The sequence below is a fragment of the Drosophila suzukii genome, chromosome 2L, assembly GCF_043229965.1.
Source record: "Drosophila suzukii chromosome 2L, CBGP_Dsuzu_IsoJpt1.0, whole genome shotgun sequence".
NCBI lineage: Eukaryota > Metazoa > Arthropoda > Insecta > Diptera > Drosophilidae > Drosophila > Drosophila suzukii.
In genome coordinates this window covers 22572102-22599838 of record NC_092080.1, presented here as the reverse complement: position 1 = coordinate 22599838, position 27737 = coordinate 22572102, and the positions used below count along the sequence as shown (strand labels likewise).

The 27737-nt window shown below is 45.5% G+C and overlaps 7 protein-coding genes across 9 annotated transcripts; 3 read left to right on the top strand and 4 right to left on the bottom strand.

Annotated features, from left to right (window-relative positions):
* Positions 1–34: 34 nt before the first annotated feature.
* ThrRS (threonine--tRNA ligase) lies at positions 35–3439 on the bottom strand. 2 transcript variants are annotated; one of them, XM_017090093.4, is made up of 4 exons: positions 3292–3439; positions 2596–2656; positions 1811–2244; positions 35–1753 (listed from the first exon to the last, which is right to left on the bottom strand). In XM_017090093.4, exons 1-4 carry the CDS (start codon positions 3343–3345, stop codon positions 167–169), a joined length of 2136 nt encoding a protein of 711 aa, XP_016945582.3. In that variant the 5' UTR covers positions 3346–3439; the 3' UTR covers positions 35–166. The 2 variants fall into 2 exon arrangements, with proteins under 2 accessions (XP_016945582.3, XP_016945581.3); XM_017090092.4 differs by having other exon boundaries at positions 3085–3336.
* Positions 3440–4121: 682 nt separating this feature from the next.
* Positions 4122–7365, top strand: Patsas (palmitoyltransferase Patsas). Its single transcript, XM_017089692.4, has 2 exons — positions 4122–5875; positions 5931–7365. The coding sequence occupies exons 1-2, from the start codon at positions 4310–4312 to the stop codon at positions 6120–6122; spliced, it is 1758 nt and encodes a 585-aa protein (XP_016945181.1). The 5' UTR covers positions 4122–4309; the 3' UTR covers positions 6123–7365.
* Ced-12 (engulfment and cell motility Ced-12) lies at positions 6590–9593 on the bottom strand. Its single transcript, XM_017089691.4, has 4 exons — positions 9353–9593; positions 8046–9056; positions 7435–7986; positions 6590–7372 (listed from the first exon to the last, which is right to left on the bottom strand). Exons 1-4 carry the CDS (start codon positions 9462–9464, stop codon positions 6873–6875), a joined length of 2175 nt encoding a protein of 724 aa, XP_016945180.1. The 5' UTR covers positions 9465–9593; the 3' UTR covers positions 6590–6872.
* A 232-nt stretch (positions 9594–9825) lies between these two features.
* Positions 9826–11027, bottom strand: Mt2 (methyltransferase 2). Its single transcript, XM_017074023.4, has 2 exons — positions 10885–11027; positions 9826–10820 (listed from the first exon to the last, which is right to left on the bottom strand). Exons 1-2 carry the CDS (start codon positions 10943–10945, stop codon positions 9844–9846), a joined length of 1038 nt encoding a protein of 345 aa, XP_016929512.3. The 5' UTR covers positions 10946–11027; the 3' UTR covers positions 9826–9843.
* Positions 11028–11039: 12 nt separating this feature from the next.
* On the top strand, positions 11040–12366 carry LOC108021212 (probable ribosome production factor 1). Its single transcript, XM_017089814.4, has one exon. It carries the CDS (start codon positions 11122–11124, stop codon positions 12298–12300), a length of 1179 nt encoding a protein of 392 aa, XP_016945303.3. The 5' UTR covers positions 11040–11121; the 3' UTR covers positions 12301–12366.
* On the bottom strand, positions 12301–13769 carry Pex19 (peroxin 19). 2 transcript variants are annotated; one of them, XM_017089826.4, is made up of 5 exons: positions 13614–13769; positions 13413–13530; positions 13043–13346; positions 12819–12985; positions 12301–12762 (listed from the first exon to the last, which is right to left on the bottom strand). In XM_017089826.4, exons 1-5 carry the CDS (start codon positions 13660–13662, stop codon positions 12519–12521), a joined length of 882 nt encoding a protein of 293 aa, XP_016945315.1. In that variant the 5' UTR covers positions 13663–13769; the 3' UTR covers positions 12301–12518. The 2 variants fall into 2 exon arrangements, with proteins under 2 accessions (XP_016945315.1, XP_016945324.1); XM_017089835.4 differs by having other exon boundaries at positions 12819–12982; positions 13614–13768.
* A 9770-nt stretch (positions 13770–23539) lies between these two features.
* On the top strand, positions 23540–26780 carry prd (paired). The gene is made up of 2 exons (XM_017071418.4): positions 23540–24124; positions 24706–26780. The coding sequence occupies exons 1-2, from the start codon at positions 24058–24060 to the stop codon at positions 26490–26492; spliced, it is 1854 nt and encodes a 617-aa protein (XP_016926907.3). The 5' UTR covers positions 23540–24057; the 3' UTR covers positions 26493–26780.
* The last annotated feature ends 957 nt before the right edge of the window (positions 26781–27737 follow it).

Here is a 27737-nt window from a genome sequence, read left to right as displayed (position 1 = left end):
TAGTTATTATAAGTACTAAAGAATGCGTCACAAATTATGTATGGATTTGGTTTTTATTTGTGAATTCCGGTTTCGTAAGCGTAAATACATAGAAAGAACAAAAAATGCGTACTTGCTTTGCTATGCAAATTTAAAGTATACTTTTGATAAATAGATTGAAATAGTCTTAGAAGTTGTCCTCGTTGGCGATGAACTCATCACTAATCTTCTGCAGCTTGGTTATCAGCTCCGCCACGGAGACCTCGCCATGCACCTTGTTGTCCCGAGTGCGGACGTTCACGGTGTTTGAGGAGCGTTCCTTGTCACCCACCACCAGGATGAAGTTGAACTGGGCCAACTGAGCATTGCGTATCTTCTTGTTCATCGTGTCACCCGCATCGCAGTCCGCCTCGCTCATGAATCCGGCATCATGAAGCTGATCCCGGACAGACTGCGCGTACTGGTCGTAGGCAGGACCGACGGGAACCACCATTACCTGGCGCGGCGAAAGCCAGAAGGGCCACTTGCCCGCAAAGTTCTCCGTGAGAATGGCAATCATGCGCTCCACTGAGCCAAGGATGGCGCGATGGATGATCACCGGCCGCTTCTTCTCGCCATCGTCGGCGATGTAGCTGAGATTAAAGCGAATGGGCAGCTGGAAGTCCAGCTGGATGGTGGCGCACTGATGGGCCCGCTTCAGTGCATCCATAATGGTAATATCGATCTTGGGTCCGTAGAAGGCGCCATCGCCGGGGTTCTCCTTCCAGGGCATTCCGAACTCGTTGAGTGACTCAGCCAGGGCCTTCTCTGCATCGTTCCACTGTTCCAGCTCGCCCAGATAATTTTCAGGGCGAGTGGACAGAACCAGCTGGAAGGAGAAGCCGAAGATGGTGTACACGTGCTTCAGGAAGTCTAGGCAGCCCTTCATCTCGCTCTTGATTTGCTCTGGGGCACAGAAGATGTGCGCATCGTCCTGCTGGAAGCGACGCACTCGAGTAAGTCCAGTCAAAGCGCCGGAGAGTTCGTTGCGATGAAGCACACCAAAGTCGGCCATGCGCAGAGGCAACTCGCGCCAGGATCGGTTGCGGTTATCGAAGATAAGACAATGTCCGGGACAGTTCATCGGCTTGAGGGCAAACTTCTCCTTCTCTGCTTCAAAGGAGAACATGTTCTCGGCATAGTGCTGCCAATGGCCGGAGGTCATCCACAACTTGGCGTTGTAGATGTTGGGAGAAATGACCTCCTGGAAACCGCGCTTCCTGTACTCCGCCTTGATGAAGCCTATCAGAGTATTGTAGATGTGAGCTCCGCGCGGCTGGAAAAAGCATGAGCCCGGCGACAGCTCATGGAAGAAGAACAACTCCTGCTCGCGACCGATCTTGCGGTGATCCCGCTTGGCCGCCTCCTCCTGCAGCTTCTCCCACTCCTTGAGCTGCTTGGGATCGGGGAACGAGATGCCGTAGACACGCTGCAGAGTCTCAGCGTCGGCCTTGCCCTCCCAGTACGTGGAGGAGTTCTTGGTGATCTTCAAAGCCTTTACCTTACCGGTGTGGCGGACGTGGGGTCCACGGCAGAGATCGATAAGAGAGCCGCACTTGTAGACAGTGGTGCGATCGGTGGTCACCTTCTCGTTGAGGATGCGAACCTTGAACTCGTTGTACTTGAACATCTCCAGCAAGTCGGTCTTCTTCATCTCCAGACGCTCGAAATTCTGCTTCTCCTTGACGATTTGCTTTACCAAGCCCTCCATGGTTCCGTAGTCGTTGGTAGAGATCTAATGCGGCAAATAATTAAGCCTTTTTATTTGCTAGGAAAGACTCTTATTACTTACACCCTCGCCTTCCAGGTGCATGTCATAGTAGAACCCATTTTCAATGGGCGGGCCGTAACATAGGTGGCCGCCGTAGATCCGCTCCATAGCCTCGCCCATGATGTGGGCTGAGCTGTGCCAGAAGACGGCCTGGGCCTCCGGATCGTCGAACTTGAGGAGCTGAAGCGTGCAGTTGCCCTCGAGAACCCGATCAAGATCCCAGACCTCGCCGTTCACCTTGGAGATCACGGTGTTGTCGGCCAGACCCTGACTAATGCCGCGGGCCACCTCGTACGGAGTGCTCTCCCAGGAGGTGGCGTCCACCTGCTTGCCGTCAGGCAGCGTGACCTTGATGGGCTCACGAGTTTTGGCTGCCAGCTCGGCCTCGTACTCCGCCTTGCATTTCTCCCAGAACACATTGCGCTCCTCAATGTATTTTGGCCAGGGATTGAGTTCTGGAATGGAATTAGCAGGTATTAATAGATGTTAAAGGTGGTCTTATTCACTAATAATGGAAGAATCAAAAATAACAAAAGAAAGATAACGTTATATATGTATACGTTACAACTATATTCGACTTTCTTCACTAAAAGAGTTTCGCTTAAACCATTTGCTCCCAAATATTTTTTTAAAATAAATCCTAAGTTCTATTTTTTAAATCGTACTGAAACTTTATCGGATAGTAGTTCCACAAATATATATTTTTGGACTTCTTTCTCCTGCCAAACTAAAATGCAATTCCTATAAATATTGTCTTATAACACAAAGGGTTATTTTTTTTTTAGTTGGGCTACTATTATCCTTACCTTTGCGAGAATCTCCACCTCCGGTCGGCTTCTCCTTTTTCTCCTTCTTCATCTTGGAAGCCTGCAAATCCATCGGAAAAAAATCAATAAAACGGAAATTCCAAGTTGCTCAATTTCTGCTACGTATGCAATTAGGCAAACGCTTTTTTTCGGTTTCTACTTTCGACTGATGTTGATGTTCTTTCTTGGTGTTTGAACAATTGGGGACAAGGCAATGAGAACAAGATGCTTTCGGCGATTTTTTGAGAGCGACCTATCTCTTATTTTTATCTTTTAGCGTATCTTCGTTACTTTATGGCTGATGCAATAGCAGAAAACTTTGAAGCACGAAAGTCGACTGGTTGTTAGTGACGTCACAGCAGCCGGCACTGATTCACTGCAAATCACATACGCACACACTCACTCTTAGACAAACAAAACATTTACACGTGCCACGAGAATTTTAAGTCCAATTTAAAGGTAAATTCTTTTAAAGTTAGAAACACCAACCAAAGTTGCGTAGTTGTGTTGTTGTTGTTCTTTCAATTGATGTTGTTTTGCTGGTTTCGTGTGCGTCTGAACTTTCGGCAAAATTCGCTGGCAAATGCGGGCTAAGTGGCTATAATATCTGCCGCCCTGGGGCGCCAGCTTCAACATAACTCGGCTATCTAGCACTTCTCATACACTCGAATGCAGTTCGAAAAGAGTTTAACATGCCTTTTGCTTGTTCAAATCCAAGTTATTCAATTCCGTCACCACGTTGTCGCCCATTTTTTACGAAACAAATTTATCAGAAAAAAAACAGGAGACACGCAGTGTTACCAGATAGGAAAAAAGCTCCACCGCCGAAAGCTAGCGGTGAAGTGCATCACTATAAATTTGAAATGCAACATTCTCACCGTCTCACGAAGAAGTTAAAAAAGTTGGCAGGTTGGTTTTGGGGGTTTCTATAGACGTGTTTAAAAAAAATTTTGTTTCTTTGAATTTTAATCATTGGTAAAACTGTAGTAGTTCATAAATCGGACTTCAGTTAAAACAACAAGACACTCAAATTATAATCAACGAAATACACATTATTGTTTAAAATATTCATTTAAATGTGTAAGTCCGATATTATTAAAACGTTTTATGTGTAATCTAAGAAAAACCATTGCTTTCCAACAGTTAAAAGTAGTTCTTAAATATATATTTGTCCTAAAAATCATTATCCTGGCCTAAATATTTTTTAACAGAACTTCAAAATACATAAATTCTGAAAATTAAATTTGGAAGTGTAGGAAATCTTGAAAATTTGTATGCAAATTTTACAGTATATAATTGAAAAGTTGAAGAAAACATAACTTACAATAAACAATCAAAGTTTCGAGCTCCCCTCGTTAGTAACTCTTCTCGGTTCTAAGTATGGTTCTGAAAAAAACAAAGCTGGGCACACTCTGCTTGGGACATCGAAAATAACGGTCAGCTGTTGGCGCTTTGGCGCCAACTCGAGTTCGAAAGTGGCCCCCATTCGAGTCCTGCGATTCGACCTTATTATTGATTTTCTCGCAGTGCTGACATAATTTCTTTGCAGTCGTGTTTACCTAGCGTGTTTCGCTTAAAATTGGCCATTTGGAGTACAAATTTCGGTCGGAGCGTTACGGGAAAAAGCGACAAGATTGCACACCTACTGGAAAACCCCCTGCATCAAGGCAACGGTGGAACGGCGGACCGTCTGGGCGTGGACTTCGAGTTCTACATGGCCTCGAAGGTGCACCCAAGTCCGGGGGCGGCGCGCAGTGTGTGGGCGTTGCCCCTAACCGCCTCCTCCTCCTGCAACATGGTCGTCGCGGAGGAGGATGGCCATGCCCATGCCGACGACATCCATTTGGATCACCGACCGCATTCGCCTCCTTTGGCGGGTCGCGGAACGGACGGTGGCCATGGCGAGGGAGGCGTGGAGGACCATGAGAACGTGCTCCTCTTCGAGGGATTGGATGGTGCCACGACAGTGAACCTAGATGACATCTTCGACATCATCAAGAACGGAGAGGTCAGTGAGGTGGAGAACCTTGTGGACAAGTTCGGCATGGAGTGCCTATCGGCCAGGGATCGTCATGGCTACACGCCCGCCCACTGGATAGCTCTGAACGGGAATGTCCAGCTAATGAGGTATCTCATCGAGCGCACGGCGCCGATTGATCTTCCATGTTTGGGAACGCAGGGCCCAAGGCCCATCCACTGGGCATGCAGAAAGGGGCACGCCTCCGTGGTGCAGGTGCTTCTACAGGCGGGAGTTGCGGTCAATGCAGCGGATTTCAAGGGACTGACCCCGCTTCATCTGGCCTGCATGTACGGCCGGACAGCCACGGCCGCCTATCTCCTGGGAATGGGAGCGTTGAACAACCTGACGGATATAAACGGCGATACGGCTCTGCATTGGGCGGCATACAAGGGGCATGCGGATCTGATGCGACTTCTAATGTACTCCGGAGTGGAACTACAGAAGACAGACAACTTTGGATCCACGCCACTGCACCTGGCATGCCTCTCGGGCAACATGACTTGTGTTCGCCTGCTGTGTGAGAAGTCCCAGCTGGATCTGGAACCTAGGGACAAGAATGGAAAGACACCCATTATGTTGGCTCAAGCTCATCAGCATCAGGATGTGGTGCGTCTGCTGTACGGCGAGGTAAAGAAAAAGTCTCGCTGGATTCCCTCGGTTTCGGAAAGCTGGGGATGGTTATTTGGCGGAGCCGGGGACTCCAAGGGTCCGTTGTTCCTGTTCCTTTTCTCCGTGCTGCTGTGGGGCTACCCCATGTACATGATCCGTGCGATCCCCATCACCTGGAACATACTGAGGCGCTCGCACTACTGCTTCATCTATTGGAACGCCGTGATGTGGATTAGCTGGGCGATTGCCAACCGGCGGGATCCAGGCTACATACCGCTCAGTTCGGATGCCTACTACCGGGCCATTAAGCAGATCCCATATTTCGACAAGCTGAAGAAGCGGAATGTGATGCTAACCAGGCTGTGCCACAGCTGTAGGTGCCTCCGCCCGCTGAGAGCCAAACACTGTCGAGTGTGCAACCGGTGCGTCTCATACTTCGATCACCACTGCCCCTTCATCTACAACTGTGTAGGACTGCGGAACAGGATGTGGTTCTTCCTGTTTGTTCTGTCGGTGGCTGTTAACTGCTCCTTTACCATATATTTCGCCTGCTACTGCGTGATGATAGAGGGCTTTACGATGCTCTATGTCCTGGGGCTCATCGAGGCGGTTGTGTTTTGCGGACTGGGCTGGATACTCACCTGTACTTCGGTAGGAGCTTCCTCTACCAGATAAATTATTTTTGATACTCAGTTTTCGCTTTCAGATCCTCCACGCCTGCATGAACCTTACCACGAACGAAATGTTCAACTACAAACGATATCCTTATCTGCGTGACAAGCGAGGACGCTACCAAAATCCCTTCTCACGCGGACCCATCCTGAATTTGCTCGAGTTCTTCGTTTGCTTGCCGGATCGGAGTGATGATAACGATCTTCTGTTGGAGGATAACATTTGATTAAGGATCTAGGATCGAGCCCCTGCTCGCCGGCGAAAGTTGCCCGTGCGTGGATAATGATGTGAGGAGGCAGCCAGGGACCCACTCGGGTAGGCTGCCACTTTGGTTTTGCTCCGCAGGCTTTGTGCTTACTCGAACGCTTTAAAGTTCGGACCGAAAGTCAGCAAGTGCGTGTTTTATCATCTACAAATGCAATGTAGTCATTACGGAGGGAAAAGTCGGTGAAGTCATATGCTTATAACCCTGTTTAAAGGGAATAATAACTCAATTTACAGCTAATTAGTTAGCTCTATTCTGAATTGCACAATCAAATGATAAATCATTCAACATTTCAAAGCTGAACTTTCATAACTTCATGAGAAAGGCGTGAATTTCCTTCCGCAATGACATTCAAGCATCGGCCAGCCGAGCTTCGTGCTTTTCCAACTCGTTACCTTCTAGCCTTGGATAAGAATACGCTTCTCTCATTAGTTTTTGTACAAAATTGTTATTTATAAAACGTGTTATTTAATGATCTCTATATTATATACCTACTATAATAATAAATGGTGTAAAAGTTCACTAAATGGCTAGGCAGGGGAAATGCCCGCACCAGTTTGTTCATTTTGTGTTCGGGAATTGCACATGTAATACTAGCAGAAGATCAGATCGGAGAATATAAGTATGTAGTGGGTACACTTTGGCATGTATCTTGGGTGATGGGAGTCTAGAATGAATCGATATTTTGTGTAGTAAATGTGTGCGTTATGCTTAGCTCTCGAAGCAGAAGTCGTAGTTCTCGGGGTCCTCCGGTATGGGCGGTGGGTCCTTGCTGATGTCCACGCCCTCGGTGTCCAGAAGGCGCAGCTTGATCTCCATTGACAACAAGGTATCGAAGTCCTCGTTCTTTTGTTTGCTGACCATCGGCTGACCCAGAAGAGCGTTTATCCCGTCCGTCCAGTAGTTGAATATGCTCTCGTCGGGCGCCACAAAGTCCAACGTGGAGTGCTCCATGTTCTCGAACGTTATGGAAAAAGCCAGATTTACGGCTGATTTCCTAATGCGAGTTTCTTTCATGTGCGGGCATTCTTTGCCCTCTAGCAACTGCTTAATCTCACTAATTGGCAGCTTTTTGGGCAGCTCCTCCATGGTGGGTATTGTCTTCTCATCGCAATCGCCGTAATGAATAACCTTGTGGTTGGGCGAAAGTCGGGCGTACCAGAACTTGTCCTTAGTTCTAGTTCCTCGCAAATATTTTGCGAAATGAGTACCTATTAATATATCAGTAAACAAGGTTTAATGTTGGAAAACAAAATTAAGCAAAGACAATTACCTTCCACCAAAAAAGAAAGGCGCTGCTGCTTGATCAGCTCCAGAATGTGCGGCGATATCTTCTCTTTCAGCTTCACAATAGCCGATGCGGTGGAGTCACACTCCTCCTTCGAAGTGCGCTCTTGCTGACGTAGAGTTGTGATCTGCTGATAAGTAAGCAGAGCGATCTTGTTGCGGAAATCTTCCAGGTTCTCCGGTCTGCACTTAAGAGTGCGTTGGATCTGCTCGCGCACTACGCTGAAGGTTGTAGTGAAGTCCTCCGCAGTGGCACGCATATCCTTCCATGTACGATTCAGAGTGATGACGCAGATGCAAAAGAATTCCTCGAATGGCGAGTCGTGCGTGAAGAACATGGGCTGGAAGTCGCCGGATTGCTCGGCTGGCGGCTCGCCAATGCGCAAGATATCACACAGCACCTTGACCAGCTCGATAGAGGTACGTCCAAAAGGACACTCGTGCTCATCTGCACGGCAGGAGTTCTCCCGCACAATCTTTGCATATTGTTGGGTATAGTTTCGAGCAAAGTACACCATGCAGTCCAAAGCCAATATGCCTGAAAGAAGATTTTTTGGTTAGCATATTAAGTTACCCCAATCAACATTATTTCCTTACCCGGTGGCGTCTCAATAAAATCCTGTGCAGGATTAATGTCGCATTTAAATCCCAGTTTTTTGTAGTACTGAGAAAAGTTCACGTTGCCAGCTCCTGAGCCACCACCACGACGGATGTGATCGTCGTTCTGATTCAAAGCATTGGTATGATCATCGAAGGCGATGCGACGCAGCTCCTTAATCTTTTCGTGGGCATCCTGGTCCTGGGCGTTCATTTTCATGCGCATCCGCTTCTCCAGGAGGCCAAGGGTCAGCGTTTGCAGCACGTACAGCTGGTGGGTCATCTCGGTGCCCAGTCCGTTGCCAATGAGGGCCAGGCGAAACTGCTTGGCGCTGATTGTGTGAGCGATGGTCCTTCGTCGAGATTCGTCTGCTTTGACGAACAGTGCGTTTAGAAGAGCGATGGCATTCTGTCGCATAACCGGTGAGTTGACTTCCTGTAACAGGCGCAGTATGTCTTGCAGCTTGATATCCGCAGCGACCAGGACATGTTTATTGCTGCACATGACAATGTTTTCCAGGTTGGAAAGGGCGCTTTCCCCGCAATTTGTGGGGTACTTCTGGAAGTTTCTCACAATCTCAATGTTGCGGGCCACGAAAGAGTTTTCCGGTACTTCCCAGGAAACAGTGCCATGCTCCATCAGCTCCACGAAACTGGCCAAGCTGTACTTGAGAATATCCTCGTTAGTCTGGCCGGGATCCTCGATCATCTTGATGAGTGTGTCGAGACCCTTTTCCTTGATGAACTCCAGGGCGAAGGTGTGATCAGTGCTGAGGGAGGTGAGCTCCTTGAGGCGCTGCGCCTTCTCCTGGGGACTGCCATTCAGCAGGATCTCCATGGCATCGCTGGCCGTCTTCGAGGGCGAGTACTGCAGCCGCAGTACGGACCCGTTCTTGATCTCATTGCGGTTCTTCTCGGTAACGTACTTTTGGTTGTTGGACTCGCAGAACTGGAGGGCGTAGTTCTGGTGATCACTGATGGACCAACCGTTGCATATGTCCTGGATTTTGCCTGAAAGGGAAAGAGCGATAAGTAAAATACAAATAACTGACTTCCTGGGTAATTATATGCCTTGCATATTAATGGGGATGGGAAATGGGAGGGCGCTGACATCACGATAACACTTGAGCGTATGTATAGTAAAGGGCGTTGGTTATGGGCTTTCCTTTTTCAGCTTGTATCCGCAACTATTCATCCCAATTTTAATTATCTACATGTTCGGACATTACATCGATTTATTTAATTGGGTTTCTTAAATGTTGTTGTCTAGCAAAACCAATAATTTCAGTTATTTCTTATTTACTGACTTGCTAGGGGATGCCTCTGATCCAGATTTATCAACTGCGCCATATGGTTCTCCCGCTCCACGGCTATCTTCACGATGTGTGAATCCTTCACCGTAGTCTTTTTTGGTATCATTTTGGCACTTAACCAGCGATAACTGCAGTTATTATTGTTTTTCTTCGTAAATTAAGGTGAATTTTTTGTTGATTAATCCAGACTGTGTGCCCAGGCGTCAGGCCACGAAAAATGTGTATTATTTTACGCATAATACCGTTGCGCTTTGCGGCGTTATCAACACTGGGCGGGAATATTTTTTAAATTTTAAATAAATATTTTCATAAATCAAATTAATTTTACATGTACAATACAAGTTACTCACTATTTGTATAGTAAATGTATCTTGCTAACTAGACTTTTGTTTAGATATGATTATTATAAAAGAAATGATATTGGTGTAGAAATTATAAATTTTTTTTAGTGAAATTATTTTGTTAGATTTAATCTTGTCTCTTTATTATTTATTTGTCAACAATTTAATGAGTTCGCCCACGACCTTAACATTTATACTATTTCCCAGGAGGCGATACTTTTGCCGGTTCGTTGTCTCTGCGGGAAAGTTGAAGTCCTCTGGAAAACTCATTAGACGAGCCACTTCGCGAGGTGTGAAATATCGCAGTTTAACTTGATGCATGAGGTCTAAGCGTTGCTGCAAGACTTCCTCCGATTTCTCGGTTTCCTGATTGCTTTCATCGATTACCCTGACCAACTCGAAGATTCTATGGGATTCCGCTTGCGAGAGGGGTGTAAATGCAGAGCCCGTGCCCTCAGTGTAGTGGGTATAGCCCTTTGTAAAGCACATCGATCTACTTTGCTCCGGATGAATTATGTCCATGACCAAAACTCTTTTGGTCAAAACATTATCTGGCACTAGGAAATCTGAGGATACATTTTCCTCAAGGATCTCGGAGATTTGCGAAAGGGTCTGATCCTGTGCTTTGCTCCCCGGCATTTCCTCCCAGATCTTTCCGCCAGCGAATGGAAAGTCCAGATCTTTGCGGGCAATGCAATAGTATCGATGTCGGGTATTTGGAACATTAAATTGCGTGGGTGTTAGTATAAACTCCCGCCAATGGAATCCCGCCTTCTCGAGCGCCCCCACGAACTGATTTCGCGCCTGCGAGCTCTCGAAGCCCTTCACGTTCTCCATGAGAATGTACTGCAGATCCTGGCACTCCGGGATGAGCCCACAAAGGTGAGTAAGTGCGTCCGACCGCTTATCCTCCGTGTCTCTTTGCAATCCTTGGCGGGTGTGGGGCTGACAGGGCGGAGACATCAGTAGCATGTTGGGCCGCAGCTTCCCGACCTCCTTTACACTCAGGCTCTGGATATTCCTGGTCTTTACAATATCACTGCCGTAATTGTGAGAGTATACCGAATTGGCCACGGTGTTCACATCCAAGGCAGCAACTATTTCTCCATCCAATTGCGCATCTGTGGGTGGAATCTTTCAGTTTTTAGTTTTCTGTTTGCTATATTAGTTATATATTAAACTCACATTTAAATGCATAATGCATGCCGCCAATGCCACTAAATAGTTCTAAAACTCGAAAGCCCATTTCAATTTTATGTTTTTGTTTACAAACTACACGTTTTAATCTGCACGTTTACCAACACCGCCATTAACAGCAGTTGTGGGCGTTTCGCTGTGAACGGTTTCGTGTCAAACAAAAGAGGAAGAATATCAACACGTGCCGCTTGCATTTTTCTTTTACTGTTCTTGATTTTACGTAAAATGATTAAAGTTAAGCGAAAGCCAGCTCCTGCGCCGGTGGAACAGGACTCGGACAGCGACTCCAGCTTCGATGAAGAGGAACCGCAGGATGTTGAAGTCCAGGAGGGGCCAGTCACCGATAGCAGCGATGATGAAGAAGCTGCCTCCAGCAGCAAGAAGCAGCCCAAAAAGGAAGAAGCTGGTGAGGATGTGGAAGATGAGGACGATGAAGATGACGACGAGGAGGATGAGGACGAAGACGGCGACGAGGATAACGACGACAAGAAGACCCGCATTCCGGTGCTCAACCCCCTTAGCCTGATGCGTAACAAAGAGCAGCGTTTGGCGCTCTACAAAAAGATGAAAAAGGAGAAGCACAAGAAAAAGATGCAGGAGCGACGTGCCCGCCGCAAGGCAGGAGTACCCGCCAATCCGGGCCACACCATAGAGAGCCTGCGAGAGAAGGACCAGACGGAGGTGGCCAACCTCAACGACTCCGACAACGAAGAGCTGCAAAAAGAACTGGAACTGGACGATTTCAGCTCGTATTTCGAGCGCTCCTACGAGCCCAAGGTGCTGATCACATTCGCCGACAACCCGGTGACCAAGACCCGTAAGTTCGGGCTAGAACTATCGCGCATATTCCCCAACGCCCTGGTCAAGATCCGGAACAAGTCGTCGGTCAAGAATATCTGCAAGAGCGCCGTGCGCGAGGAGTTTACAGACGTAGTGATTATCAACGAGGATCGCAGGAAGCCCAATGGGCTGCTGGTCATCCATCTTCCCAACGGACCCACCGCTCATTTCAAGGTGTCCAACGTGAAGCTCACATCAGACATTAAGCGCGACCACAAGGAGATAACAAAGCACAGGCCTGAGGTGATCCTGACCAACTTTACCACCCGTTTGGGTCTGACAGTGGGCCGCATGCTGGGCGCGCTCTTCCACCACGACCCCGAGTTCCGCGGCCGGCGAGCGGTGACTTTCCACAATCAACGAGACTACATCTTCTTCCGCCACCATCGCTACGAGTTCTCCAAGGAGGGCAAGCGCGTAAAACTACGCGAACTGGGACCGCGGTTCACCCTGAAGCTGCGCTCTCTTCAAGAGGGAACCTTTGACAGTAAGACCGGAGACTACGCCTGGATCATCAGCAACAAGCGGCACGCCATGGAGTCCCGACGCCGCTTCTTCCTCTAGTTGTATTTCGAGGCATTGTATTTAGGTATAGAGAACTTAATAAACCAACTGATAATACAGAAATAATAGCTTGATTGAAGAGAGATAATAACCAGTAGCGAACGCCGAATTGTTTTGTCGGGGATAAAATAAAATACAAATTGCTTAGCCTAATAAATGTGCAACACTCAACAGTTAACCAATTGGCACACCACGAGACGACCGTGCTCCGCCAGCCACTACATGGTGGGGCACTGGGGACCGGGACCGCCGGCAGCTACAGCGGCCTGCGGGTCGCCGAAGGGAAGGTCGCCGCCCGTCTCGGCCAGAATCTCTGCTGGCGGCTGGCCGTAGTCTTGCAGTTTGCGCATGTCGTCCAGTACCACGCGGAACTTCTCGCGCTTGACGGCGGCCGAATCCTCGGCCTTCTCACTCTGTAAATGTCCCTCGATCACCTTGTAGAGCTCCATTTGCTTCTGGTATCTGCGGATATGGGGTTTCAATAAATGCTAATCGCTGGGAGTTGGTTCTTGGCATACCTCTCCTTGTCCTCGGCCGACAGCTTGGCGTCGTTCTCTTCGAGGTACTTGGGATACTTCTCCAGCAACTCCCGAATGCTGGGCAGCAGGATCTCCGCCGAGAGCAGGCTCTGCATCATGCCTTCCATGAAGGGTAGGAACATGTTTCCATCTCCCTCGCCAGCCTGCTAAAAGGGGGATTACATTAGCATTTAGGAGGAAATTGTGTGCCGATAGAAGCATACCCCGTCCAGATTCAGGGAGCCGAACATGCTGGCAATGTCGTTCTCCGAGGCGGGAGCGGTCAGGTTCTCGGAGCCCTCTTGCAGGCCCTTGAGTGCCTGCGAAATGCTATCAGAATACTTGGAGACATCCTCGTCGGTCGCCGAATTCTCTCCGCTCAAGGTGAGCGCAGCTGCCTCGGCCATTTTCTTGAAACCGGCCATGATCTGGTCGGGATCTTGGGGCAGGGGCGGTATGTCGCCACTGGGCGTGTTCGGGCCGCCAAAGAGCGTGTTCATGCGATCAGCCAGCACCTTGGCCTGCTCACTGAGAAGCAGGTGCAGGTCAGAATACAAAGTTCAAGTTCCGTGTAGCAATTCCGGTGTGACTCACATGAAAAATGCATCGGGATCCTCGGAGCCCTCGGCTCCTTCGGTGGTCGCCGCATCCGAGGACGAGGCCTTCTCCTGTTTGTCTCCTGCACCACTCTTGTCGAAGTCCTGCAGAGCACCTGGGCGGAAAGTGGAGGACGTAGTGGACATTATGTAAGGCGTCGGAAATGGGCCCTTAAATGAATATCCGGCTTGTACTCACTGTCCAGCAGGTCGTTTAATTCATCTCCGTTCTTCTTTTCCTCGGACATTGTGTAATTTCGGGCTGCTTTTACCTGATTTCGAGGTGGGTGGGAAATGATAAAAAATAAAGACCCGTAGGGATGTAAAAAACATCGATGAATTGACCAATGATACTTTTGGCGATGTTTCTCGATGATTTTCAGTAATATCGATTTGGAGCGATACATCGATGTCTAGCAAAATATCGGCTGTTTTTTTAAACTGTGCGCTTAACATTTGAATGAGAACATGTGCCCGAAAATCGGCAAAAACATGAAATGGACGCCAAAGGCCAAATTCAGAATTCAATAAATCATTTTTTTTTTCGTTTAAAAAATCAAAGGTTTTATAATTCAATGAACGGAAAATAACATTTTTCTCGAAAATTGTGTTGACCTAGAAAAACTTTGTTGTTTTCAAAAACATTTACAAATATTGATTATTAATTTTAATTTTAAATCGAACATTTTATTTCTTAAAGTAAATTAATATTTGTATTTTTAAACATTTTAAAAGCGTTTAACAGTAATTAAAAAGTATTAAAAACATTTTCAGGTGACATTGTGAGGCATAAGCATTATCAGAATCATTCCGAAATTAATTTTTAAGAGACTAGGAATAAATGCAAACTAGGGACATAACTGAAAAAAAAAAAGAATAATCATGAATAATCAATCAATCAATATAAAAACGCTTACTAAACTAATAAAAAAATAATATTAAATTAAACATATAACATTTAATACATAAAAATAAAGTTTCGTTATTTAAGTTTAATATATTTAAAGTACATTAAACATTTTTAATTTAATAAATTAGTATAAGTATTTAAAATAAATTAAGCATTTCAGATAAAAATATTAGTAAAATGTAATATTTCCGTATCTATGTAAATATCAGTGCAGGATTAACTAGGCTTGAATTCAAATAATAAACTTCCATTCCAATCACTTAAATATCCCTCAGGCCGAACAACATGAAACAATCCAAGGACATTAGTCGAAGATTATCTAAAATAATCACCCAAAATATTTACGCTTCTTCTGCGAAACTCTCAGCCAATCTCCCCGGGAATTGCACCTTGCTGTGCGTGGCCGGAGATCGGCGACCAAACTGCGACCAGAGCCCAAACCGCACATACCATGTAGCACTGAGTGGTGAGGGGTCGCAAATCCACCAAGGTCACGGCGCGACGCTGATGCGCGACCAATTCCGAAACCAGAACGTCACACCCATGGCCGGGACACATGGATTTTGCAGTAGGGAGTCCACTCCCGCCTCAAGGTCATCTCTCCGGAGGAACCCCGCTTGGTTTTTCGATTCCTCTCATATGGTCATTTGGCTGGGCTGGGCTCTTTTCGACTTTAACCGCACGGTTTACCAAAAGAGCAAAACGAATCTTCGATTTGGTACGCCCACGCAGCGAAGTATTGTGGTAAATTTGTGTTTTTTTTTCACTTCCACTTGGGGCGGAGTTTTCTTTGGGTTCCCGGTTCCCTGAAAGTACCCAGCATGGGCGGAGCTTCGGCTGAAATATAATGCATAATTTGGTGTTTTATTTGCGGCTTAGGGTGGGACTTTCCGCCTTGCATTTTCTATAGAAATTTGGAAGTTTAACTTTTGTGGGGTGTAATTTGTTTTCTTTTACATGTAGGAGGCCAGAATTTGCCTTCTCTTTTGGTTTATTAGCATAATTCCTCTAAGTTGCCCTGAAAGGGTAATTTTATTTTTAGAATATAAAAAAATTTTCTACCCATTCCATATAAGACACATGGCTTAGTTTTGTTCTCTTTATATGTAAAACAATAGAATATCTCGTCCAACTTATATTTTCCAAGAATCTAAGCAGTTCAAAAAGTCAAGACAACCGTCAAAAAGTCAAAACAAAAGTCGAAAACGTTAAAACCCTTTACTGGCTAAAACAATTGATTTGGGTCACTCTCACACCCGATCCCAATAAACTCGCTCTTTTTTGACATAATTTTTAAGGTTCATCATAAAAATGTTTATTCAGATATAATCTGTTGCTGGAGTTTGAACTTACCTGAACCTCCAGCCTAGGCTTGATGTACTTCCCTAGAAGAGAGTTAGAACGGAACCCGGGATCCTAACCGTCATAAAATACACATCAGCATCCTCTCTAGCATTTCACTTCCTCCCTGCGCGCACACATTTTTTTGGGAACTTTGCGAGGATTGTATCTATAACCTTTCCATACATTGGCTGCGATTTCACGGTCGCTGATCGCAACGTTATTTTTTCCGACTTTTGAGTATCCTTCCAGCGAAAGAGGCGCGATTTTATGATCCACTGATCAGGCAATAATGGATTCCGCGATTGTTCGGTAATGGCAATGATTGCGGTTTTATATGCACATCAATGAGGTTGTAAGTTGCGGCGTGTGACTGCATAAAATGTTTTAGATGGTAAAATAAATAACAAAGATCGTGTAGCTAACACGTTAACTAAAGGACTGCCTATGTTTAAAGTCCCTAGCTTGATTTACTGGTTCAGAATCATTATTTAGTTTTTTTTAGTTGTAGAACGTACTGTATCTTACTTTCATTCAGTATTTGAAGAAAAAGGAAAGGTAAAATCAAAAATTACGAGATTTTAAGCGATCTTAGATAATATAAAAATATATTTCTAGGTCTTAATGTTAATATATCATACAGCTTACTTGAGGCTTACTACTCTCTGTCTGGCCAGGATCGCGTTATCTTTTGATATTTTGGCCATACAAATTGCGATTACAAGGCTGGCAGGCATTCCTGGAAAACTGGCAGTTTTCCTTTGAAATCTCTCCCCGAAAAACCGGCGAAGACAACTGCTCGCAGCTTTCCAAAAGACGCGCTACCCATTTCCATCCACCATTGCGCAATGGGGCGAGCTCTTCATGCTCTGACACCCATCGCTCTCCATCAAAGTGCCCATGCAAATGAGCCCTTGCGTCTGTCGCACGTTTTCCTCTAGGGGATTGGGGCGAAGGGTCGTCTGCTCCAGATGATGTGGGTTGATGTGGCTGCCCCTGGTCGCTGTTCTGTTTGATTAAGCGGAAATTAAGTGTGCGTTACGGTTGCAGCCTCCCAATTCGCCATGCCCTGCCTTTTTATCGTGGGCTGCAGCACATATTTTTTATGTTCCGCGATCGATTTGATATTTTACAATTTTTTGATAGTTGCTGGTATGACACCAGTGAAAACTTTTCATGTTAATGTGGCTAAGGAATTATACCTAATTAAGTCCAATGCTGATACCCAAATTATACTAAGAATTTAATTATATTTATATTTTACTATATCCCATAAACATAGGTATGTCATAGAAGAGTTACAGTGAATTAAGCGAACAGCTCTTACTACTACGAAAATAGTTTTCTCGTACACCTCTACCAATTATCTTTCTATCCAATTTCGGCTAAGTTTTGTAAGCTTGGTATGTACATATACTTTAAATTAAAGTTATAATATTTGCTATAGCTCAAATAAGAACCATAAAATAATATCTGCTGACCATGAGCTTTGCAATCTACGTCACATCCTCAACCATATAGACCTCAAGACTCTTTTGTACTAATGCATAAATAATAACAGGCTCTGGAAATAGTTTTCCATTTGCAATGCATTTTTTAATAGAAAACGCAGCCCAGGGCCAGTGATTAATGAAACAATTGAATAATTTTATTTAAATTCGCATACATCCGACGCGATCCGTGGCTAATGGACAAACGCCGCCGAAGAGAAGATCTCCAATCCCAGAATCCAAAGAAAGAGTCGAAAACCCGCGATGTGAGATGTGAGAAAAACGCCACCAATTTTGTGGACTCTACCCCGAGAAAACTAATGATGTTCTTCGCTGGATATATATGTAGGTTCGATCCACGATCGATGCTGATCGACTACAAAGCAGAGCAATTACAAATCGGAGAACTGGACAACAGGTTGCTGGCTGATGGATGGAGGTGTATGGCGATGGGAAAAGTGGATGTGGATGTGGATAGAGATGGAGATGGAGATGGAACCACTCGACGGGCCCGGGCCGGAAAACAAATTAATCTTGTTGACGTCGCGGCCTCGTCACTTTCTTCGGCAGGTCGAGGGACCAGGTGTTTGATCTCGACCTGATGCTGATGCTGAAGCTGATCTGCTGTTGGACAACGATGGGTTGCGCCTACCTTTGCGCCTTCTGTTTAATGATCAATTTGTTGGCCTCCGTCTCAGATGTGTGCCGACAGCGTTTAGCGCTCGATTGGCTGGGATTGTTTTGTTTGGGCTCCGTTTGTTGTGCCCCAGGCTAATGAGTTTCTCGAAAGTGGGTGTATGTGGCAGGGGCTCCCCTTTTGGCCCCGGGATAAGGAGCATCCCTGCAGGCTCTTTACTTACTGCATGACCAGCGAAATTTCTGCCAGACTGTGCGACGTCGAAATACACAGGAAGATAATCCGATTTACTAAAGAGGGCGTCAAGTCAAGGTATTTTAAAGTTTTTTAATTAAATAAACAAACATACATGTAACAACAAAACTTTTGTACAAACATTTAATTATGTATGCTTTAAAACTCCTTAACTTTACTTGACACGAGTGGGTTTTAAATTAATTTATTGAACATTTTGATCATGATTGTCTTTGTTGCTTGTAAATTATTTTCCTTTTTTATGATATTGAAAATTTCAGGGTTTTATTGAGAGAATACCTTTTCATATCGTTTATTATCGTGGAGTAAAGGGTTTTTTTTGTATTCCAACTCTATAAAGTATATATACTTTTAATTAGGATCACTATTCGAGCCGTACTAGCCATAAAGCATGAGGATTCAAGAAATTCTTGCGCAGCGAACTTTTTTCTAATGGCCACAAACGCTTTTGGCACCCACATTTTAAAAGCTTACAATTTTAAATACATTTTTTTCGCTTGCCAATAGTCACCGGGACGCTGAAAATTTCCTAAATCCGACCATTGTTTTATAAGTTATCACCCATATCTAGCCAGAACATGGTCAGTGACGACACTGCCAGTATATAAAAGATATACGAGTTATTTGTAATATTTATTTAAAGCCCCACTGGGCAGTAGTGGTAGTAGTAGTTTTAACTAATTACGTGGAAAATTATTTATTCATTTAATTTTTTTTTTATTCTACGAAGATTCATTTAATTTTAGGTCAGCTCATATAAAGCTCAACATCTATCGCCCGATTTGCAATAAATAAAAAAATTTATTAAGTAGAAATATTGCTTAGTAAACATTCATTATTTAAAGTAGTATTTAGTAATATTACGTGGTTTTAAAAGTCCACTATAATTTATACTCATGATTACATATGTACACATTAACAATGAAAAAGCAGGGACTGAAACGGTTGAAACATTTGTTGATAAAAATAATTTTTAGCATTTATTATTTTAGAAGACTTTAGTAACAGATTATTCTTATTTTTGATTGTTTATTTTTATAGTTTTCAAAATTGAATTTAAGATTTTTTTAATTTTATTGATTACAGTTGAGAAAAACTTTAAAAAATAGAAGTCAAACGTGACTGCTACTTCTGAGTTTTATTAAAAAACCAAAAAAAAACAGTTATAAATTATTAATAATAGTTATAAAAGATTGTTATTAAAAGTCGCCATATAACATTTTATTGATAAATTGATTGCATTAAGTGTAACCAAACGTACTTATACATACTAGGAAATTGTATGATACTTTTTCAGTATTTATGAATATATTTTGACAAGTAAATTAATAAATAAATTAATAAATTAATACATTTTCGAGTTGTAAAATATAATGTTCTTCTGATTTTATCAGCTATTGAAGAAAATAATATTTATTTCTGGACAATATTGTTTTGCATGAATGTGCATAATTATAGAATCGGAAATAGTATGCTGCATTTCCAGCGGAGTGTTTTCCCTGAGTGCATGACGAATGCCATGCGGTCGGAGTGCCAAAACCATACGATTGTGGGCAGCGGCGCGAAGTTCCCTCCGATTCCGATCGAGCCATATGAGAGATGCTAATTTGAGGACAAAGCAGTTCTGCGGAAGCCACCTCGCGACCCACAAACAACTAATGCCTTCAATTAGCCCGGCTAAACTGGTACCAAGAGCAAGGGTTAATCGCCCGGAGATCGGGAAAGGCCCTCAGCCTTCCGCCCCCTTTTTTACGGTGGGCGTGGGCTGCGTTGAGCCGCAGCATTTTTTCTCCGGCAGTTGGGCCGTGGCTATAACTACCTGGGATTCCTTGGCCCGGTTTAGCGGGTCCCACCCAACTGCCATGCCAAATCGTTTACAAATGTTGATCAATAAAACGTCGGTCTGTAATGCGATTATCCGCTATAATCGGGCGATCAACACTCGAGAACTTTTCCAAAATATTTGAAAAAGTCAACTGGCGATCTGCGGGATCCAGGATGCAGGATGGCCAGGATCCTAAGCTGGTGCGACTTTCCCTCTAATCTCGCATTTTGCCGCTATTTGTTTGCATGCTTTAGCAGGGATTTCGATTTACGATCGCTCCGGACTCCGGAGAAAACTGTGCTGGGAGATTCAGAGGGCTGGTTTTGGGATGGGCCGTGACCAGGGGGACTCTTTTGCGACTCGTATTTACTAAAACTTACTGCGGATTAAGAAAAAGTCAATCGCCGCCTGCCAGTCTGCCGATCCAGTGGAAATATTTGAGGATCAAAACAGGACCAGAGGATCAGCGTGGGCTTAAGACTCGAACTATAACTGAAGTTTAGTACCTACTTATTTCGGGATTTAAAGATAATATAAACGCATAAAAATTAAGTATATCAAAATAAATTATGAAACTTTACTTAAAACTCTAATAAATACTTGTACAAATATACTGGTTTAAATTTATATGAATTAAGAAAAGACAATTAAAGGTCGCCAAAGATTGATAAATGTATGTAGCTATTTTTAAAGAAATCGCGTTTCATAAAATACAGTTACACTGTACAATGTTGAAAATAATCTTTAAGTGGTATTTACTTAGCTTAGCATTTTCGTCACCATTTGAATACAGAGAATAGGTAACTAAGGATAATATACGACGCATTTAGACATGGCATGCCATGGTACATTAAGATATTCTGTCCAGAATTCCCTAATTTCTAGAAATCATGGCTCTAAATAGTTCATTATCTAAGAATCCCGTAGTGCCTTCTACGGGAAGAGCCTTCTGTGGGCTGTGGGCAGAAGAAGAAACAGAAATTCGTTGCACACCACAGCATCCAAATGAACAGCAACAAAAACAACGAGCGCAAAGGGCCTGATAAAGACATTAGGCCCAGGGAACGTGAAACAATCAAGGCCGTTCCAATGTGTGACAACAGACCACATTACGTCCGGCCAAAGCGAATCGATTGCCAAACACAAACAGCAGCAGAAAGTTAGAGAAGAAAAGTTGGAAAAATATCGTTAAGATTCTGAAGACTTGGACATACCCATTAGCCAGATTGAATAATATCGGAAAAACCAAATATCCTTGGAGTGACATCATTTCGGTGCCCTATTTTTAAACCCTGAATAATTTATATAACAACACTTTATTACATTTTATGGTGCTTACAGTTGATAACCTGGAATAATAAAAAACTCAGTTGTTGCACAACTTTTCACTGGCACCTATATTATATGAAAAGGTCAGACGATCACAGCGAAACTAAGAAATCTTTTGATTTTCTTTAAGACTTTATTGCAAATTGTTTTGTTTTCTGTAACGAAATGATTTTCCTTTTAAATGGGGGTTATCTTTAAAAATTTGATTATAAACTTACAAAGATATTTCAATATTTTTATGGGTTACCTCATGTTGTTATTATAATGTTGGCTAATACAACAAATAATAGAAATAATAACAAGTAAGTCCATCTACACATTTTCTAAGCAACAACGGGCAATGTAGATAGTTTTCAAAACTAGGGATTGTCGTAAATTGGGGCCAAATAAAAGGGACAATCCATTCAATGTTGTCGTCGATTATAGAGCTATTTGTTCGCATCGATTGGGCGCACGAGCCTCTCGAAGCAGGTCATCCAAATCAGATGCGATCCTTGTCTTGGAGAGATTCAGTTTCGCAGGTACGAGAGATCCGTTGGCGAAAGTTGACGATCACGAGGAGGATTTTCATTCATAGCACCCTGGGTGGCATCATAAAAAGTCTCTTAACATCCTTATTCATTGCACGGATGTGTCTTCATTTTCCCGCTGGCTGATTCGTGGAAATGCGAGCGAAGCTGACTCGCAGCGTTTATGGCACCGATGCCTCCTACGGCTTCCTGCATCTCTGCCAGGTCCTTTCTTTTCACAAAGTCCCTATCCTGTTGCAAGATCTCCCTTTTCCGAGTGTTGATAGCGCGAAATTAGCGTTATATGAGTTGCCTTTTCAGCGCTCATTGTCTTGCTAAATTGTAAAATCAACAAGGATCGAATCGGATAGGTTTTCGATCGGAGATTGAGGCGCCTCTCTCTGCCTAAAGTTTATACCCCTGTGACTGCTCCAATTGAAATGTCTTCGGATACCATCCTGCCATCAAGGCCGCGTTTCAAGGTCGTGAGGGTTTTTGCTATCCTGCCAGGCGAAAATGTGTGGACTCCTTACTGGGTGCCTGGTACTACGAACTCCTCCCGTTGGGTTTGCTTAACCAAACTCCCAACGGGCAGCCGCACCGAGCAGTAGAAACCCAACCTTTGTTGGCCTGCGGCCTCCGTCGTCCTTGATCTGTTTCTGGATCTGGATACGGATCCGAGCCAGGAGGATGCGCATTCGTCACGTCTCTCTGGGCCAATTTCCTCGCTGGCGTTTCGACCGGGGTCCATCATTAATTCTCACAACACTTGGCGCTCTCTATTGTTCGGTGGTTTCGGGTTTTCGTAGTTATCCCGCTCGGCGCTTTCTTTTCCAGCGGTTTTATTTAACTTCTTTTTGAGGGTCTCTGTGGCGTGAAATTCCATAATTAATCAATCTCACGACAGCCCACAGAATAGGGTCGCAACGATGCCATCACCTTGAGCACCGGAGCATAATGGTTTCAAAAGCGTGACAAGGATATGGATATAGTTCGGATATTTCGAACCCCAATGTTGAACTTTTAATGGTGTAATAGCTAAAACTGGTCAATATCAGATGATTTAATTGCAATCCAATTCGCGTTTAACACTAAAGCGTTATAATCCAAATAATCTTGTCTTGTCCAAAATCGATTTTCCTCTTTTTTCATAAGACATTTTTAAAATAACATATTTTGATCCTTTTAATTCACTATTATTTTATACAAAATCCATTTTTTTTATGTAATTTGTTAATATTTGTACACTTTTTTATGCACTATATCCTAGTACTTTTAAACCACAATATTGTTTTATTAAAACTTCTTTCGACCGGTTCCGATTGCTATCTATAACTGTCGGAAAACTGGCTGCTCCCACGCCTATATGAATGAAAAGCCCTAATGAGGTATCAATAAAGGATATATTACGCTTGTAAAGAGTGTTAAACGCGTATTCGATTGCATTATGAGTTCCAGTGAATATCTAATTTGATTTCCAGGGTCGAGTGGAACCTTAAAGAATATATCGAGCAAAGAACCCCAGCCCAGGAATACCGATAACCTAAGATAACTTTTCCTTGTCAATAGTTTTAGATAATCATTGGGAGATGACTTGGAATAATCAAATTGTTGCCAGACATATCCTTGTAACAAGGTGTCAATAAAGGATATACTACGCTTGAAAAGTGTATAATGCGTACTTGATTTAATTAGGTCTACCTCTTAATACGATATTTTATTTCCGGAAACCGGTAAAACCGTCATGCCCAGGACGGATATCGGGAATATCAAGGAGCCGGTGTAATAATGGGGCGCCCTTGTTCTCGTATACCCCGTCCAAAGTTCTCTTTTCTACTCCCCCATTCCACGACGCTTTCCCAGCTGAGACGCCCCCGGCGACGAGCGAGATGGGTGCTATATAGCCCGATATCTGGCAGAGAGTGCGAGAGCGAGAGGCCGCGGTAGAGAGCTCTGCGATTGGTCCGCGTGGTGGTTACCTGCCAAGTGGCAATGGGATATGGCCGACGTCTGGGCCGGGGCTTCACAGAAAGGCAACGATCTTGGCCGACGTTCGGATGGTGAAGTCAGTCAGGCACAGACTGCGCAACGAGTCACACCGCTCTCGTCTTCGTCTTCGCCTTTGCCTCCGTCTCCTCGCCTTATCAAGATTGCGCCCAAAGATATTCGAACTGAAACTAATCGGTTAATCAACACCTCGCAACGCTTACTTATGAATTTGACAAAGTGTCCAAATATCGTCTAGATCTAAAGTGATAAGATAACCAAGTGATACCCGAACTCCAAGACTGAGTTACCGCCGGTTTTGTGCCGGGACAACTTCGCGGATCTTGGAGCTCCAAAAAATATGACCGTAACCGCCTTTGCTGCCGCCATGCACAGACCCTTCTTCAATGGATATTCTACCATGCAAGGTAAGTGTCTGCTGTTTCTACATATCTTCAAGACACCCGAAGCTTTCTCTTCAGATCTAAGATAACACCAAGTTCTAAAGTTTTTTCAAGTGGAACTTAGACCCGTCCAAACTATATCTAAACTATCTAGAAGATCCTTTTAAGTATTCTTTCATTTTAACATATCTTTGGATTGATAAATCACTCTGAGCTTAATTTAAAAGTTGATATATCTTCAAAGGCCCTTAAGATTTTTAAAGATATATCCATTCCCATCTCACTTTGAGCTTTTTCTTGAATATCACCGATCTCCTGCTAATCTCTCGATCTCTCTCGATCCCTTTCTAAACTCACTGCTCACTTGCCTTCCAAAAACATCTCAGTTCGGTCCAAGGCCGCCGGCAACTCTCTAATGGCCATTAGTTGCCCGGCGGGAGAGTCGCGCGCCTCTGACCTTCGACCTTAGCTCCGAGTTTCCCTCTTCCCGGGAAGTCAATTCCGGACGAAGGTGTCGTAAATCAAGTGACACGCGCTTCCCGCTACCTAGCAAATTGGAAAAGCCTCTAAAATTTCCATTTCCACTTCCTTTTCTGCCATTCCAGACATGAACAGCGGCCAGGGGCGCGTAAATCAACTAGGTGGAGTTTTCATCAACGGTCGTCCTTTGCCCAACAATATCCGTTTAAAAATCGTCGAGATGGCTGCCGATGGCATTCGGCCCTGTGTGATCTCCAGACAACTGCGCGTGTCCCACGGATGCGTATCGAAGATCCTGAACCGCTATCAGGAGACAGGCTCCATCAGGCCGGGAGTGATTGGTGGCTCCAAGCCGAGGATTGCCACGCCTGAGATCGAGAACCGGATCGAGGACTACAAGCGTAGCAATCCGGGAATGTTCTCCTGGGAGATCCGCGAGAAGCTGATCCGCGAGGGAGTCTGCGACAGGAGCACAGCACCGTCGGTGTCCGCCATTTCGCGCCTGGTGCGTGGCCGAGATGCTCCGCTGGACAACGAGCTGTCCTCCGCCTCGGAATCTCCTTCGGGTGGTGTTACCAAGGCCTCCAGCTCCTGCGGCTCGGACGTCTCGGGCGGTCATCACAACCACAACAAGCCCTCCGATGAGGACATCTCCGACTGCGAAAGTGAGCCGGGAATCGCCTTGAAGCGCAAGCAACGCCGCTGCAGGACCACCTTCTCCGCTTCCCAGTTGGACGAACTGGAGCGCGCCTTCGAGCGCACCCAGTACCCCGATATCTACACCCGTGAGGAGCTGGCCCAGCGCACCAATCTCACGGAGGCCCGCATCCAGGTGTGGTTCAGTAACCGGCGGGCTCGCCTCCGCAAGCAGCACACCTCGGTCTCGGCCGTAGCTCCTGGAGTTGGAGTCTCCTCTGTGAGCCATGTGGCAACGGCCACCTCCCTGCCCAGCGTGGTTTCCAGTGTCCCCAGCATGGCTCCGCTGGCCATGATGCCGGGATCCCTGGATGCCGCCAGTGTGTACCAGCAGCAGTACGATTTCTACGGCAGTCACGCCAACATTTCCGTATCCGCCGGAGCTCCCATGACCGGTAGCAACCTGTCGCCGGGAATCACGACCACACCGCCGCACCATCATCAGTTCTATAACCCCAGCGGCAATACCGCGAGCTACATAATCCCGGGGGAGAATGGTAACACCACACCCACCGGCAACATTATCGTGTCCAGCTATGAGACGCAGCTGGGATCGGTTTACGGAACCGAAACGGATGCCCACCAGACGATGCCGCGCAACGAGAGTCCCAACGAGTCGGTGTCCTCCGCCTTTGGCCAGCTGCCGCCCACGCCCAACAGCCTTTCCGCGGTGGTGAGCGCAGGAGGAGTGACCTCCAGTGGGGGCAACTCGGGAGTCGATCCCTCGCAGTCGCTGGCCAATGCCAGTGCTGGAAGTGAGGAGCTATCGGCTGCCCTGAAGGTGGAGTCGGCGGACCTGCTGGCCGCCAGTCAGTCGCAGCTGTACGGCGGATGGAGCTCCATGCAGGCACTGCGTCCCAATGCGCCACTCTCGCCGGAGGACTCGCTGAACTCCACCAGCTCGACGAGCCAGGCCCTGGACGTGACCACCCACCAGATGTTCCATCCGTACCAGCATGCGCCCCAATATGCCACCTATCCCTCGGCCCCCGGCCATGCGCACTCGCATCCGCATCACGGACATCCCCATGCGCCACATCCGCACGCACATCCGCATGCGCATCCGCAGTACGCCGGCGCCCATCCGCACTATCCGCCGCCCAGTTCGTCGGCACACTTCATGCCGCAGAACTTCAATGCCGCCGCCTTTCCATCGCCCTCGAAGGTGAACTACACAACGATGCCGCCACAGCCGTTCTATCACTCCTGGTACTAAACACCAAGCGCAAGGATCCTCCACCTCCAGGAGCAGGTGTCACCGGATCCCTGGAACAAGTCGCCAAAGATGTACATAGCTGGGGAGCAACATAAAAATAACATTTTTGTGTGGGGCAGTACAGACATTTTCCATGTGGGAAAACCTCTGACAAACTCGCCCCCAAAATAGTTCCAATTCGTAGACCTAAGCCTAGAAAATACCATACCAACTAAGGGTAGAAAGATAAGATGATAGATAGCCTAAGTAGCAAGTGCCTTGAAAATAAATATATCTATGCTAATTTGTCCCGTATTCCATGATCTTTCACTCGAAATCCTGGCCATTCAGCAGCCTTGACACGCTTCTGTTCGCAGCGGGAAATGGGAAATCCTCTGGGCCATTAGAGCCTTTAAGTAGCTGCGCTTTCCACGGACCTGGCTGGAGACCTCAACAGTCGCCCCGGGGCGACTCCTTCTTCTCTCGGAACTCCTGGTCAAGCTGTGAGAGGGGTCGCATAGTTTCCGGAAAAAGAGAAAACTCCCGAAATGGAATGCTAAAGATTGCATCGTATCAGGAGAGCGAAGACAACTCCAACCAAGGTGTTAATTGCCCCCTCGATTTCAGAGTAACTTAGAGTAATTGCCCTCGTTCGGACTTACCTCAAATTCACACCTCATCCTTTAGGATCGGGGATCAGCCCATCCTACGTGTCCGAGCGATGGCAATTAATGAAGTCATTATCCTTGAATCCTCACCTCCAGACAGCTCAGACAGCCTAGGGCTAAGTCTCTATTATTTTAATCTAGAAAAAACCTTAAGCGCTGTTTGTTTTCCTCTGGCCAGCGAGAGAAAAGTAAATATTGACTTTACAATCGACTTAGGAATCGGGGAAGGGTTTTCCAGGTAGACCGACAGATTAGCCAGGAAAATTGCACAAAATCCATTTAGATCTAGTTGATTTCGTTCTTCTAAAAACCATAATCAGGGGATTTGCTAGCTCTGTATGGGACATCTCTTCCCATCTCTAGACAAAATCGAATGCTAGTATCGCCAACTGGGTTAATAAACCAATTACGATTTTAACTCGCTACCCACTGAGCTGGAGCGAAAATTCTCAGCCACAGTAGCAAAGAAAGCTTCCATCGGGAAACGATTAAATCGAAAATATTACGCATTAATTTTCGGTAGCGATATAAAATTACCCAGCAAAGCGCGCGAGAGGAAAAGCTCGGCGATGTAACCTCCAAAAACACAGAGGGGCAG

Excerpts from the sequence above, each read along its gene's own strand:
- Patsas (XM_017089692.4), top strand. The coding sequence starts at position 4,310 with ATGGCCTCGAAGGTGCACCCAAGTCCGGGGGCGGCGCGCAGTGTGTGG. Across the intron at positions 5,876-5,930 it reads GGATACTCACCTGTACTTCG|ATCCTCCACGCCTGCATGAA; the intron begins GTAGGAGCTTCC and ends TTTCGCTTTCAG.
- prd (XM_017071418.4), top strand. The coding sequence starts at position 24,058 with ATGACCGTAACCGCCTTTGCTGCCGCCATGCACAGACCCTTCTTCAAT. Across the intron at positions 24,125-24,705 it reads TGGATATTCTACCATGCAAG|ACATGAACAGCGGCCAGGGG; the intron begins GTAAGTGTCTGC and ends CTGCCATTCCAG.
- Pex19 (XM_017089826.4), bottom strand. The coding sequence starts at position 13,662 with ATGTCCGAGGAAAAGAAGAACGGAGATGAATTAAACGACCTGCTGGAC. Across the intron at positions 13,531-13,613 it reads ATTAAACGACCTGCTGGACA|GTGCTCTGCAGGACTTCGAC; the intron begins GTGAGTACAAGC and ends CTTTCCGCCCAG. Across the intron at positions 13,347-13,412 it reads GATCCCGATGCATTTTTCAT|TGAGCAGGCCAAGGTGCTGG; the intron begins GTGAGTCACACC and ends CCTGCTTCTCAG.
- ThrRS (XM_017090092.4), bottom strand. The coding sequence starts at position 3,231 with ATGTTGAAGCTGGCGCCCCAGGGCGGCAGATATTATAGCCACTTAGCC. Across the intron at positions 2,657-3,084 it reads AACACAACTACGCAACTTTG|GCTTCCAAGATGAAGAAGGA; the intron begins GTTGGTGTTTCT and ends ATGGATTTGCAG. Across the intron at positions 2,245-2,595 it reads AGGTGGAGATTCTCGCAAAG|AACTCAATCCCTGGCCAAAA; the intron begins GTAAGGATAATA and ends ATTCCATTCCAG.
- Ced-12 (XM_017089691.4), bottom strand. The coding sequence starts at position 9,464 with ATGATACCAAAAAAGACTACGGTGAAGGATTCACACATCGTGAAGATA. Across the intron at positions 7,987-8,045 it reads TTTTATTGAGACGCCACCGG|GCATATTGGCTTTGGACTGC; the intron begins GTAAGGAAATAA and ends ATCTTCTTTCAG. Across the intron at positions 7,373-7,434 it reads CCTTTCTTTTTTGGTGGAAG|GTACTCATTTCGCAAAATAT; the intron begins GTAATTGTCTTT and ends ATATATTAATAG.
- LOC108021212 (XM_017089814.4), top strand. The coding sequence starts at position 11,122 with ATGATTAAAGTTAAGCGAAAGCCAGCTCCTGCGCCGGTGGAACAGGAC.
- Mt2 (XM_017074023.4), bottom strand. The coding sequence starts at position 10,945 with ATGGGCTTTCGAGTTTTAGAACTATTTAGTGGCATTGGCGGCATGCAT. Across the intron at positions 10,821-10,884 it reads CATGCATTATGCATTTAAAT|ATGCGCAATTGGATGGAGAA; the intron begins GTGAGTTTAATA and ends TTCCACCCACAG.